General features: G+C 40.8%; 2 protein-coding genes across 2 annotated transcripts in view; one reads left to right on the top strand and one right to left on the bottom strand.

The window, feature by feature from the left end:
* The first annotated feature begins 939 nt into the window (after positions 1-939).
* rfc5 (replication factor C (activator 1) 5) lies at positions 940-8550 on the top strand. The gene is made up of 11 exons (XM_008279873.1): positions 940-1066; positions 1727-1791; positions 1989-2125; positions 2227-2306; positions 2449-2522; positions 3126-3285; positions 4675-4756; positions 4871-5000; positions 5300-5377; positions 7538-7592; positions 7695-8550. The coding sequence occupies exons 1-11, from the start codon at positions 1020-1022 to the stop codon at positions 7792-7794; spliced, it is 1008 nt and encodes a 335-aa protein (XP_008278095.1). The 5' UTR covers positions 940-1019; the 3' UTR covers positions 7795-8550.
* Positions 8516-14944, bottom strand: part of wsb2 (WD repeat and SOCS box containing 2) — an 8243-nt gene continuing 1814 nt past the window's right edge. The window contains exons 3-9 of the mRNA XM_008279872.1: positions 13172-13362; positions 12965-13096; positions 11971-12071; positions 10580-10782; positions 10196-10285; positions 9988-10104; positions 8516-9124 (exon numbers count right to left, since the gene is read on the bottom strand). Coding sequence (XP_008278094.1) covers positions 8902-9124; positions 9988-10104; positions 10196-10285; positions 10580-10782; positions 11971-12071; positions 12965-13096; positions 13172-13362 — 1057 coding nt within the window. The 3' untranslated portion in view covers positions 8516-8901. The remainder of the gene's footprint in view (positions 9125-9987; positions 10105-10195; positions 10286-10579; positions 10783-11970; positions 12072-12964; positions 13097-13171; positions 13363-14944) is intronic.

Raw genomic sequence — 14944 nt, forward strand, 5'->3', positions numbered from 1 at the left:
ATAGGTTTTTGTTACACACAATTATGGTGTTTTTTTGTCTTTATTTTTATTGCTGTATTTTCTTTTAAAATATTGGATATTTTAGCAACTTCACTCCTTAAAAATCTGTCAAATTAAGTAATCTGAGGAGGAAAAACACACAATGTATTATTAGTACATCAAGCTGTCTCTGTGGCACGTAACCTTTTTGACTCAACAAAAACCCTGCAGCATCTAACTACTGTGAAACTATTACAGTGCTGACATTTAGCAAAAACACAGACACGCACAAACCTCATGTCACTAATCTGTGATGAGGCATCACGACGGTGCTTCATTTTAGGTGGGTCACAGGCAAACACTAAAGATGTTAGACACTTCTCCTTCAAGTTGTTGGGTGAAATAACATTCCAAATGCAAATTCACGTATTTGATAGCCATTATAGTGCTGCTATCAAGAAAAGAAAAAAGCCACTTAATTGAAAATACATGCAAAATCTGCAGAGAAATGGTTCCCCACATGAATGGGATTGTAGAACGGTAACACATGCAGATGAACGTTATTTTGTGGTTGGCTTGTGTTTCGTCAGTAGTTTGACATTTTCTCTGTGGCCCTTGCAGAAACTTAAATCAGCACTGGGTCCATCTCAACAGAAACACAGACCAAAGAGTGACCAAAGAATGGCTTCAGCATTTTACGTTTAATTATAAAATAATGCATTTGTTCCAAAAATGCATTTGTAAATGACTAGAAAATATATTCACGTATTGCACATAATTCTATAAATGTTTGTGGGGTTTTTTTTTAATACCTTTCATTGCTATTTTTATACCAGACAACTTCCTTCTGCAATGGGCAACATGCTACGGAGACTCCACCCTCAGCAGCAGCCGGTGTGATCTGATTGGTTGTACGTGATGACGTGTGACGCACGTTTTGTAGTTCAGGGCGCCAAACAAGGCTAACAACGTAGTGCCTAAAACTCTGGTGTTGAAGTGTTTAACTCAGCTTAACGTCAAGTTTGCAGTTGACAGGACTCATGGCTTCGACAAGTAAAGCGCCGGTACCGAACAGAAACTTACCCTGGTGAGCTGACAGTCGCTCTTTAGCCCAGATAAATGAACTGAGTTAGCGCTAGCAGGCTAACATGCAGAGTATGGATCCAAGCTAGCTGCGCTCTGCACTGTGTAGCCCTACGTCGTCTATGTACTTACTATATATATACTTATATTTACAAAGAAAGTTAGCTAATTGTAAAACTACTATTTAATCTGAAGTTATGTAAGCTTGTTAATAATTCGGCGTGTATAATATCACATTAGCACATCCAGCATTGCCTTTGTGTCACTTCACCCACCTGGCTCAGCGGAAATGCTGCAGCGTCTAACTTCTGTGAAGCGACATTAAGGTTGACGTTTCCTTTTATATGCTCGTTAATTTTGCAAAAATATGAATGCCGAATTAAAAAGTGATCATCAAAAATATGAAATCTCTAACGTTAGTCAGCGATTATTGTATATGTACTAAAAATTTGGTAGTAAGTTTTACAAAATTGGACAAATTGTAATGAAACTTGGTCTGTAGTTTCCACTGGTATTGAGCAAAAGATTTCGGGGTGACAGGTTGCTTTGTCGTTGTGCAGTTTTGTATGCTGGAATCACAGTAACTACGTCAAGCTTTAATCACGCATAGACTGGAAGTATCTATTATTGATGATTGATTATGTTTTTCTGCCTTGTATTACAGGGTTGAAAAATACAGACCACAGACACTTGATGATTTGATCTCGCACAAAGATATCCTAAGCACCAGTAAGTATGTGCACCTGACATGTACATTTCATATAACTTTTTAAACTCCTGTGTTTGTTTACCACAGTTGTACCAACCGCACCATTTAAAAATAAATAAATAATTTAAATAAATAAATAAATAAAACTCAGGATCACATCACATTCAGACTGTTCATGTTGTTTCTTTGCATTTATAACCGCTTCCCATCTCTTCAGTCCAGAGGTTTATCAGCGAGGACAAGCTTCCGCATCTGCTGTTCTACGGCCCCCCAGGAACAGGCAAAACCTCCACCATCCTCGCCTGCGCCAGGCAGCTGTACAAGGACAGAGAGTTCAACTCCATGGTGTTGGAGGTACACATAAAACATCATTGCATGATTTGAATTTTTTGGGATTCGAAGCTTCTGATATTGTCGGTATTTGATATTGAAATTTGACTTATTTTGTTCTGTAGCTGAACGCGTCAGATGACAGAGGCATTGATGTCGTACGAGGTCCCATTCTGAGCTTCGCCAGCACCAGGACCATCTTCAAGTGAGATCAGAAATCTTTTGGCATACGCTTAGAAATTAATGCTCTGAATGTTTTGTCTTGTAATCAGCAGTTAAAACCTACAAGGGGAATCCTAAACTGCTGACATTTTATCTGCCCTTTTTTTTTTTTTTTTTTGCTTCAGGAAGGGCTTCAAGTTGGTGATACTGGACGAGGCCGATGCCATGACCCAGGATGCCCAGAATGCATTGCGGCGAGGTAAGCCATCTGTTCTCCCGGGCGTCACCTACTGTGAGGCACACGGCTCACTGAACAGCCCGATAATTTGGCTGCTTGTGAATTACACTCTATCTGCTCGTAAACCTGGACATTCATTTAAAAACCAAAACCTACACGCAGGATCTGAACCGAAGCTGGAACATTTTGACTTTGTGAATTTCTTATGAGATTGATGTCATTACTCTGTGCTTTAAGTGGTGGCATGGGTAGAAAAAGGTTAATTGCCGTTGTATTGAGTGTAGCTGCATAATAACTGATTTGAATTTGCCTGCTACAGGGACAGAAGTTGAAGAGTTTCTACACAATTTGTGGCAGATTTTGAAAAAGCTGCACAATTAATTTAAGAATATTTAAAGTGCAATATTGATCACTGAGAACTAAAATTTCTCAGATGGTTTAAAAGCTTTTAGCACATCACAGACACTAAGCAAGTTAAAGTAATCATCACTCCATGAAACTGGAAAGTTGCTTTTTTTTTTCAAAAGTGAGTTGCATCAGAGGACTTTGGTAATATTGTCTCTTTCACATTTCTTAGTTACGTCAGTTTCTAAGTTATATTTTTTTTCTGTTTCTCTCTGTCAGTGATTGAGAAGTTCACAGAAAACACTCGATTCTGTCTCATCTGTAACTACCTGTCCAAGATCATCCCGGCCCTGCAGTCTCGCTGCACCAGGTTCCGCTTCGGCCCGCTGTCCCCGGACCAGATGATCCCTCGGCTGGAGCACGTTATCCAGCAGGAGAGGTGAGCGAATCAGTGGATGTAGGGACTGTTGCTTCTCCTTCTGTGGTTAAAACAATCGAACAAAGAAGGGCTCTCAAGGCGCTTTATAATTATTAGTCACCATAATCTCTTTCACCTAAAACTAGTCTGAAATAAAAGGTCGTTGCCAAAAATGTAGCCATGCCCATTTTGTATACCCAGGCTTTTATGTTCTACTGATTCTAGGTGTGTTTCTTGCTACTGGTTTGGGTTTAACAGGAATCATATTATTTGTTTTATGGCTGTTATTTTTTGGACAGATTTTGCCAAACATTAGATTTCTGTGACTGATGTTTAAAAAAAAAGAAAAGAAAAGCTGAAGCTTAATTTAAAAGAAGCAAAAAGAAAACATTCCCTGCAGCAGCAGTCAGCATAGTTAATGTGAAAAGAGGCCTAAATTTGGAGTAATTATTGAGAAGTGGACGTTGCATTTGCACAAGAGAAAACTTTTCTGGGTCTCATCATTGTGAGGAAAGATGAACTTGTTTATTAACCATCACTATACTTGAGAGATGGTGCTACCTAATTAAGTGTAAAATAAGCTTGAATGTTAGTATTTTGAGTTAGTTTTTTGTATTTTTATTTTATTTTATTTTTTTTATATTGCGTCACACGTCTTCACGGTTTTGAACAGATGTAAACTTTTACAAGAAACAAGAATGATGAAGTTTCTATGAATACATGAAAATGTGACCCTGGTTTTATATTTGTTTACAGTTTGGAAAATGATGGATGTCAGATTAGCATTTAACAACCTCTTTTCGCTGTAGACTGTCGGATGTAGTGGCTGCCATGATGGACTGATTTTGATACAGAAAAAATCTTAAACCTGAATGTTTTGTCTCCCCCTACTGCCAGGGACTGTAATTACACAAACACTGTTGAGGAAACGTGCTCGTTTCATGGCCTAGCTTTTGATCGCTTTCTTTTATTAAAGACTGTAATTTTTCCGCCGAATAGCGAGTTTCTTAATCTGGAGTTTCAAAATTTTTTCTTGAATGCTTCCTCGATTTTTATTTTATTTTATTTTATTTTTTTAGCCATAGTTTTAGTTGGTGTAGCCTTTTTTGTCGCTACGGTCACTCCCGTCTACAGCTCTGGCAAAGCAGTCACACACAGTGCTGCTGGTGTGCCAGTGCAGGAATGATAAGAAGTAATATAGGTTTAATTAGCTCTGTAGTCCACCTTTATAAAATGATTCTCGTCATCAGTTAATTAGTTTCTAACATTTTATGGCAGAAACAAACGTATTTATACAACATAATCACAGTTTGACGATATTGCATTCGAGCTAAAATGTTATAGATGTTGTTTGTGTGACTGGAACGTTGATCCGACAGTCGATTGAAAGAGTGAATCTTCTCGTGGCAGCATTGACATAGATCCAGATGGAATGAAGGCCATCGTGACCTTATCATCAGGCGACATGAGAAGATCAATCAACATTTTACAGGTACGATCACATTCAATCATGTTGTGTTTTAAAACAGCAAATGTATGTGTTTATTTTATATTTATGTTCTCGTTGTAGGAAACCAAAGTGAACTGATTGTGTCTTTGGTTTCAGAGTACCAGCATGGCGTACGGGAAGGTCACAGAGGACACGGTTTACACCTGCACAGGTCATCCCCTCCGCTCAGACATCGCCAACATCCTCGACTGGTGCCTCAACAAAGACTTCACCACCGCATACAACCGTATCCTTCACCTTGCCTTGTTTAGGATCGTTTGCTCAGGAAACTTGTTGTAGAACAATCAGATTATAATGAAGTTCCATTTAGCCTACACACTTTCTGCAGTCTTGTGAAATGTAAACGTGTGTTTTTGGTTTTATTCTGCACAATGCAGAAAAAGCGGAACATCCCAGCCTTTTTATCAGCACCTTTCTTTATTCCAACCAGTAAACCTTAAGCATGATTTTAATGTTTTTCAGCTACACATTTTAAAAATGTAAAACAGTTTGTGTTCTTGCAGTTTCTTAACCTTTACGTCACAGAAATTCTTCAGCTGAAGACTTTGAAAGGTTTGGCTCTGCATGATATCCTTACTGAGGTCCATCTGCTCATACACAGAGGTAAGGACTCTGGAACAGAATATATGTTTGTTTATAATCTGGTACTGTGTTAGTGCTCGTTAATCAAAGTGAGTTAAGTTGTCCTCTATAAGCATCATTACCTGAGCTGGTGAGTCGGTACTTGTAGGTTCAGTCCTTGTGCTGTCTATTGTGGGTTCACATATGTAATATTTCGTCATTTTAAATGGATTCAAGCACCTTTGCTAAGCACAAGTTGGGATCAAAAAGTTCCAGGACTGCAACTACAAAAAACAAAAACTGTACCTGATTTTTAATTTGGCTACAGTCACTTCAAAGTATTCTTCTTGTGCAGTGATGTTCTGCTTCCAGCACTGCTGCCTCCTTGAAACGCTCCCTGGAAATCCTGCTCTGTAAACATATGAAACACAGTCTGCAACACATGTGGGAAGTTGCAGGGAGTCAAATCTAGTGGTTGAATTGTGTTGGTGTGGACAATAGCTTGGCCTCAAGATGGAGAACGCAATTGCAGAGATGTGACAGTTCAGGACAAGTGGGCTGAATGTTCTCCCTCAGACTCTGAGGATGTTAAAGTAGAACTTGGCGTCAGGAGTCTGATCCTGGGAGACTAATTTATAGTGCACAACCCCATGAATGCAAAAGAAAACACACAAGATCGTTGAGGTTGTAAAATTGGGAAGCTAACAAAACTGGATGGATGGGTCTCTGTCTTTCTAAAAAGCAGTAGAGGGATTTGTCCCAACTACCGCCTACTGAATCTATCAGAAGGATAGAATAACTGAAGGGTGTGTCCCACAGCACAACTTAGGTGGGAGTCACTATTTTTAAATGGGGTCGTTCGGACAAAAAGAAACAATAACTTCATTCTCATGTTCAGACACTCAGTATTTCCCAAGAAGGTCAGCTGCTGGTGCTGCCTCCAGAGCTACACTCCCCCACTGAGAGGAGACTTACAAACCTTTACATCGCCTCCCAGCCAGGCCTATTTACAACAGCTGACTCCACAGGTGCAGCAGATCTACCTGACGAGCAGATGAGCTGTGACCTGGGCTGTGTCCGAAATCACTCCCCATGCCCTACATAGTGCACTATACAGGGTGCACGCCATTTTGTAGGGGTGTCCGAATGTTAAGTTACAAATGTTACACCCTACATAGTCACTCAAAACATCCCATAATGCAAAGTAGTGTACAGCCAATGGTCACTAACCAGCAATATGGACCGTCATGCATTGCGCGAAAGGAAATGGAAACGGAGATGAAGGAGAGCGCGGAAAAATTCCCGTCTGTTTTGTTAAATGTTATTTTACCCGGACAGTGAACGTCGCTAAAGTTGCGGCGCTCGGTTGTGTTGTGGACACACAACACCACTTTATTTAAATTGCTTTTAGTTACTGGATCCTGAAGAAACGCTCTCATCTGGTATGTGCAGCAAAATGACAATAAACTTGATTTCATTTGATTTCTTAGCTACGCAATAAACTGTTAATTTGATGAGTTTGTACTACGCTGTTGCGGCACAAATCACGGCTGACGAGCGACGTAGTTAACAGCTTGAGTCGTGTCCGACATTATACTTATAGTGCACTGTAAAGTGATCACTATACAGGGAGTAGGGATTGAGTGGGTGATTTCGGACACAGCCCTGGTTTTGGTGAAAGGAAAAAAGCAAAACACATCCTTATGTCTCAATCTATAACATGGGCCTCTGACCTAACACACCTTCTTGTCTTGGAGACTGCAGCTCTTCCACTGGTGTTTTTCTCTGTAAAGTTTCAGCCATAGACTAGATTCATAGTGAACATGGTGCACATGCTTGACTGTGCCACACTCCAAGGTGTGCAACAAGGCCAGAGTCTGAACTTTTTTTTTTTACCTTTATTGCACCTGTTAAACCACCCACACAGTTTACAGTGGTTATGTAATGGGGCTTGGTAACGTGTAGCAGGAGAACCACCAGATCTGTATGTAAAACACCGTCCTGCAGGCCTGGATTAGTTGATCTGTGCTACCTTATGTGAATGAAAAACATTAGTTGTTTGTGTACGCTGATGAGCCTGGGTAATAATAGTAGCTCCTTATTTAAGAATGACTATCTGTTGATAATTATTTGCATGTTTAAAATCCTGCAGGAGTTTTGTACTCATCAAGTATGTGAATGTTTTTTTCCTCTTCTTTCCAGTGGACTTTCCTGCCGCTACTCGAATGGTTCTGCTTGTCAAGTTAGCCGACATAGAGTAAGTGTGTTCCAAGTAATTACAAATAGTCACGTGTTGACATCCTAAAGGCGTCCACGTGTTGGGAAACGGGGCTTTTGAACTTATGTGTCATTTCCTCAGACACCGACTGGCATCAGGAACCAATGAGAAGATCCAGCTGAGCTCCATGGTTGCAGCTTTCCAGGCGGTGCGAGACCTCGTGGTCAGCGAGGCCTCGTAGATGCAGCAACTGCTTTACTCCCCGATGAAATTCTGCATCTCGAATACAAAACACAGCTACGTGAAGAGAAATATTCTCAGTGTTTAGTGGGCCACAGTCACTTGCCTTTTTACTAGAATTAAAAACCAGCACAGGACATTGCTGCTACTCAAATTCTGGCGGTGTTGTGCTCTTGTTATTTTTCTGCAAGAGAAATAGATCTTTCTGCTACCGACTGACCTGCCTTGGTCAGTGTAACTGAAACCTTTAAACACTTTAACTTCACTCATATTCCTCCATGTGTATGTGGTGAGCAATGATGCCATGAAGAGCTCAGAAAAGGCAGATTTTTTATTTTTTTTGTCAAACTGGTGATTTTGCTGATAACCTCTTGTGCTGTTGGAGAGATGATCAGTAAAATCACCAGTTATGTGTTTGTTTAGAGGGGAAAAAAAACACTGATGTCCTTTGGTGTCCACTGCATGAATGCCCACCACACTGATTCCACAGTGCAGCAGATGTCTGGAACAAATGCTAGCAGCTATCTGAGTCACTCATATCTGCATACAAACTAAGCAAGATGGAAGGCAGCCGTTTGTAGCTCTAGCACCAAAAAAAAAACAAAACAAGGATCCATCCTTTGGGCACTTACTGAAACTATGGACTGGAAAATGCAAAATCTTCTCTGTCACAAGAAACAAATCCATCCTTGTGTAAGAAAAATGACTCTTGAACATGTATATGTGTTTTAATGTTTAATAAAACTTTTTCCTATAAGTCCAGTTTTTATCTTATATTAACAATTAAAATGTGCAGATACAGTAGTTGTGCATGTGCAGTCTTATAATGATAAACAGGAATTAGAAATGCATATACATTTTTTATATTTACACAATAAATTAATAGTAAAAAAATGGTGATATTCAAGTCAGATAATTGTGTGAACAATGAGTTTATGCATCATATTACTCTAGTAGTGCAATAAATCAAATCCTTAGTGTAGGAAGGTTGCATCTAAGATTCTTTTCTACGCTCGGACAAGCTTTGAAAGCATCTCAGAAAACAAAAGGTCGCTCACTGTGACGTCAGCTGTTTAATGTTTTTTGCTTTAGCGTTGATTTAATGTGTCTAGATAATGTTCTTGTCCCACTCCTCGTCGTCAGAGGAGCCACAGGCGTTGAGGCGTTCAGGGATGTTTCTGTAGGTGAGGTACTCGAGGATCCTTTTGGGGAGAGGCAGCGCCTCAATCTGGTGCGTGGAGACGGAGTAGCGCAGGATGGATCGGCACAGGTGGCACAAGCTCGGTATTGTTGTCGGAGCCCTCCAGAACCTCACATGGCCGTCTCTGGTTCTGCCAGGAGGAAAGACCAGTTAGTGTTACGGCTACATGGTGGCTGAGAGCTGGAAAAGACTGAAAAGTGCTTTTACTTGACACGTTATTTAACAAATTAGAAGTGATTGCTGTTTTCAGCTTAAGTTTAAGCCGAAGAGATCGCAGTGTCTGCACTGAATAGTTTCAGTATTTGAACTATTGTAAGTAACCACAGTTTTAGTGATTTCTCCAGTGAAATAGTTGTCATGGTTTGTGCATTACTTTCTGCTAAAGACTCCATAATGCAGTGCTCTGCATTTGGATTATTCCATCTCAAATCATCAGGGGTGTTCTGCTCAAGAATCTGATCAGCTTGAGACTTTTTAAATCACAAAATATGGATATTGAAAATGGTATCAGATTTTATTGCATTAAAAAAGCACTGAAAGTGGGCAGAAGGGCAGTTCAAAATATATATATATATTCTCAAAATATATCATATCAAGCTAAGATTTAACAAATAATTGTATCATTATCCATATTTTATGCTGTAAGAATTTCAGAGATGGTTGAGCAAAAATTGTTCAGTTGTTCAATTGTTACAATTATAAAACACAGTAAAAACCTAAATTTGTTTTAACTGATTGTCACTTATCAAGCAGTTCATTAACTAATCAGTTTGGCTTTATAATTGTGCTTTGAGAAAAAAAAAAAGTGAGAGTTTGCAGCATGTTTAGCAGACAAATGGTCAGTGTTTGTCTTTAATATTTCTCTGATGCTAGCATATTTTTAATTCAGACACCAGCCTCGACACGCTGCAAGATTTCTACCTTTCAGTTCTACAAACACTGTGAGCTTTATGCTGAAATATTAAATTGTGATGAGTGCAGGAGGATTGTTACCCTGTGGCAACCACTCCCCCTTGTGGATGGTAGTTGCAGCAGAGTCCGTTGGAGTCTCTGTCTCTCCTCGTCTCCATCACCATCCCTTTCTCTCCGAGCTGCCAGATCCTAAGAGCTCTGCAAACACAACACACGTGTCTGAAACCGTTCGTCATGCGTGACAAACTTTTGCGTCACGTTACGGAATGTATTAAAAAAAAAACCTCACCTGTCGTCAGTCACTATGGACAGGTGCAAACCGTTGGGAGAGAACTGTATTGCTGATATTTGGTTTAGCACAAAGTCTTCAAAGTAGTCGCTGTGGATGAAAGAAAACAGAGTCGGAGGAGTTTTTAAGAATGACATCACCTCGTACTTAGTAGCGAAAGTCAGACGTTTCCCACAATGTACAGACAATAAACAGGGAGATGCAAAAAACAGATTAGACATGACGTAGGCCTCAAGGACAAACTCAGACACTGTGTCAGATGTAAACAGTGATAGCAGCAGCGTGAGACGGGTTTGGTTCCCAGCTTCAAACTTTTTTCACCTCATTGAAGCTAACGTGCACCTTCCTTTCATAGTTCAGTCTGCAGGCTCGGTGTGAACTTACACCACAGTAGCCAGCTTCTCCGCTGTGTACGGGTCCCAGAGGTCGATCCACCAGCTGGAGCTGCTGACGGCGGCGGCGGCAGTGGCGAGCACCGATCCATCAGGAGAGAAGTCGCAGGAAGACAGAAGGCAGAAGGTGTAATGGGTTCCTCCGACTAGGTTCCTGATGAACGTATACGACCGTAGACTCCACAGACACACCATCTGATTGGAGCAAGAGAACGGAGGGTTAATGAGTCCTCGCCATAAAGACTGATTTTATTTTGAAAAATTAATGTAGTCAAGGCTCAAGTTGCAAAGCTCGAAAGTCGACTAATTTGATTGTCAGTGCCAACAGGACATGCTGAAGCATGCAGAAAACCGTTTAGAGTGACTCTGTTCCTAAAGGCTGCTGTTACACAACGTTAAGCTGTTTTTGTCTGCAGATGAAAGTGGGAAGAGCTCGTTTGTTGCTTCAAATATCTCCAAAAAACATCAAAATAAAAAGATATTAAACTTTCTGTCAGTCAGAAGAAGATAATCATGTCAGGATAAATTCTCCATATACAACCCATTTGTCAAAAAACACTAGTTCTAAAAGGTGATGTTACTTTAACGAACAGAAAACAAGTTTGTCACACCCTTAGAACAAAGAGGTACAAGGATTTAACATTGCAGCGTGAGTGAAAAATGAACCTGATGCTGCATCACATGCTAAATGTTGTCGTGTCTAAATCAGTTTCGCAACAGAGAGGAGTGATCCATTCTTCTGGACTGACACACTGAATGTTTTCCTCTTGCACAACATGTAAACTCAGAGCTATGTCCGTTGCCTTTTCACCTTCTACTGTTGCTTCATGTAAACAGAATTTAGCCAGTCGGGCTGTACTGTTTTTCCCACAACGTTTCCCATCTCCGACAAAAATACACTCGTCAAGAACACACATGACGCCTCCTTCCCACTCCCAGCCTGTCACATGTGAATGACAGAACCACCTCTTTACACAGCTCCAGGCTGATCACAGGGATGGTACGTTAAAATTGCAAAGAGTTTTATCTCCTCTGAGAATGATTGGTGATTAATGCACACAGGCTGGGATAGGAGTGTCGGTATCAGTGTTGGTACACGTCACGGCTTCGTTATCTGTATGGTTTGTGTGGAACATGTTCAGACATGTGAATGCAAATCTCCATCTATAAGGGTGGAAACTGTCAGTGATCTGAGAGGGAATGGGCTGAGAATGTTTCCTAAAACCATTTCAATCTTCATTAAAAACAAGGATACAAGGGCGCTTTAGGACAGTTTATAGCTTCCAGGCATTTAGAATTACTGCTGTTTCACCTACACATTTCTGTATTGCAGCGTTTGGTGTTGCTCTGAATATAACACGATACACTCGTGCATCAACTCACTCTGTCAAATCTGCCGACGGACGCGATCATGCTGCAGTCGGACGACACGCTGCAGCAGCTGATCCAGTCTTTATGGCCGTGAAGCACTTGCACCTTTTTACCTGAAAAAAAACAAAACAATGGTAACTAAACTGAATGAGAAGAAGCATCTTTTTACTCTGTATAAACCAGTCTCTGAACATCGACACTCCTACATGCGTAAACATGAACATCTGCCGGCTTTAACCTCCTACATTAATACAGAAGGTTGCAGTTCAGCTGGACTTCATGGTGATAAAACACAGAAAACAGCTGCTGGCTTCGGTCGATATGAATGCAGCGTGACAATCAGTTTGCAGGGCTGCTCTGCGATGCTTGACTGTGAGCATTTACTGGATGGACGTTTAAGTGGTGAAGTCCAAGGTGCGTTCAAGCATGCTCGGACATTTGACGATTCAGTCAGCTGCAGTAATATGGAAACATCCAAATGTATGTTGAAACTAGGGCTGCAGCTCATGATTATTATAAATGTCCAGTGTTTCCTCAATGAGTTGTTTGGTGATGGGTATAAATGCGTCCCAACGCCAAAGACGACGTCCGTTGGTTTTGTCCACAACCCAATAATATTCCATTTACTGTCATAGATGGGGACAGGAACCAGAATTTTTTTTGAACACAAGAAACCCAAAAACCTCAACCTGATCAATCGATTATGTGACTAATTTCAAAGTTGATAGCCAGTGGATTAAATGTGACATTAGTGGCTTCATGCAGAGCCTGACGAAGCTAAAAGATGCAGTCCTGAAACAGAAAGAGAACCTCACAGGACTGTTTACAGAAGCTAAATTGAAATTTACCCGGAAGGTAAACAACTACAGTTTCCTTCAAGTGTTTACCTATTAAACAGCATGTTTCCATTTTGACACCTGAGAGTCATAGAGCGTTTGTGAACAGCGCTCAGAACCTACACCAAGGGTTTTGAAGGAGCAGTGAGTCCAGGCTGTTATTAAAATACCTTTATCAGTCAGGTCCCAAACCCTCAAAGTCTTGTCCCGAGAAGATGATATGAGCGTGAGCGTCCCGTTCGGAGGGAAGACCAGGTTCCTCACGACTCCCTCGTGGCCGTGGAGGTCAAACACAGGATTACCTAAAGAAAGTTTTAAAAAAGCTGTTTAAAACCAGCAGCAACACATGACATCCTCATTGGAAACCAAACCCTCACCTGTAAACACGTTCCAGATTTTGATCACCCCGTTCTGCAAGCCAGTGGCCAGAAGCAGGCTCCCTTTTGATGACGGTTTAGCCGGACGCGCTGCTGATTTCGGTGGTCTGGGTCCGAATGTGAGGCCCCAGACCGGGTGACCACAGCTGAAGCTCTTGTCTCCTCGGTCGGTTTCCCCATTCTGACTTTCCCTGCAGGTGAGAGGAGCAGCAAGTGCACAAATGGAGGCAGAGTGAAGCTGATGATGGTGCGTTTAGGTGTTTCTGGACATGGCATGATCAGAGCTGCAAACTACTTAACGGTAAGGTCAGTGATACTGGAAAAGTCTGAAGTGTCTAGTTTCATTGCTTTTCATTTTAATGGGAAAAGAGGCGCTAACAACCTCCCCAAACGTTCCCTTATTCACATTATCATAGGCTGGTGTGGAAACTTTCAGGGTGGTCATCAAACCAACTGAAATGTACTGTGTTCACAATGATGGCAGTAAATGTAAATCAACCATTTTCTGATCCAAATCAGGAAATGCATCTTCTCTACACAACATTTGTAAATATATGTATTTAACAATGATACTTCCAGCTATATGGAAAATGTCATTACACTACCAAAAAAAAAGCTGAAATATTTGGATTTTTCAGTCATCCAAAAGGTACTGGTTTGGTGTTTCGTACTTGAGTGTCACGTTGGCGTCAAAATCGAACATTTTAAAACAAACCCTAATAAAAGAACATATGCAAATTTATCGACAAAGCAACAACAGTTAAACCAAAGTGCTGCACAACTGTAGTTTAAAGGCCATAAAGCACAATGACTGAAAGACAAATGGAAATAAAAAAGTCAATACAACGCCACAATAAAAGAAGAAACCGGGCGTCAAGTTCTATTTGAATTAAATGCCAACGAGAAGAGGCGGGTCTTCATCAGCGACATTAAAGTTCCTAAAGTCTGAGTAGTTTTTAGATGAGAAGAAGAAATATTGTTTAAAAGGGTCAGGAGCAGCCACTCTGCTGAATAAGGTCAAGCCAACCCATTTAAAACCCTAAAGGCAAACTACGCAATCTTAAAGTCGATCCTGAAGGGAGCCACTGGAGGGAATCCAGCGCTGGTGTTATGTGACCACACCGAGCAGCTGCAGATGCTGAAGAGACGACGGCTCGTTGCCAACATGCAAAAACTTACTAAGTCTAACTGAGACGTAATAAAAAGGCAGGAATCCTTTTCTTCAGTCTTTTTCAAGTATTTGTGAGAAAGACGTGCGTTTACGTTGGTTAAAAGACTAAAGTGAAAGAAACTACCTCTTCTGCTTATCAAACTTAAATGAGGTGTCGAAATTCACTCCGAGCTTTTCTTTCTTTTCTTTTTTTACAAAAGGTCGACTGTATCAAGTCAAAGGGCCAAAAGTGCCGTCTAGGGCATCCAAAAGGTTTAAACATGAGGATCAGACTGAGATCATTTAGATCCATCTAGGTGTTAATGTTTCAACAAGAGCTGCACTGAGTCTGCACTGACTGATTTGCATATCATCCGCAAAACAGAGAAACCACAAGGAGCAGGAAGGGGAAGAAAATGGGCACGTCAACTCTATTTCTGGTAGAATCCCAAAATGAGGTCAACCATTTAGCTGTCAAGAGTAAATGCTTTGGGACCTGTTTTAAGGGGCGGATGATTCAGGGACCCACAGAGTTCGTGTTAAACAACAGTGTCTTTAAAACAAATGAATACAGGAATAAATACAAACAAACTGTTCATTCAGCTGTGAGAAAACAGTCGAAT

Source organism: Stegastes partitus, unplaced genomic scaffold, assembly GCF_000690725.1.
Source record: "Stegastes partitus isolate 25-593 unplaced genomic scaffold, Stegastes_partitus-1.0.2 Scaffold174, whole genome shotgun sequence".
Taxonomy (NCBI): Eukaryota; Metazoa; Chordata; class Actinopteri; family Pomacentridae; genus Stegastes; species Stegastes partitus.

Bases quoted from the DNA above. Each gene is read 5' to 3' on its own strand.
- rfc5 (XM_008279873.1), top strand. From the start codon at position 1,020: ATGGCTTCGACAAGTAAAGCGCCGGTACCGAACAGAAACTTACCCTG. The intron at 3,286-4,674 runs GTGAGCGAATCA...TTCTCGTGGCAG, and splicing joins CACGTTATCCAGCAGGAGAG to CATTGACATAGATCCAGATG. The intron at 7,593-7,694 runs GTAAGTGTGTTC...TCATTTCCTCAG, and splicing joins GTCAAGTTAGCCGACATAGA to ACACCGACTGGCATCAGGAA.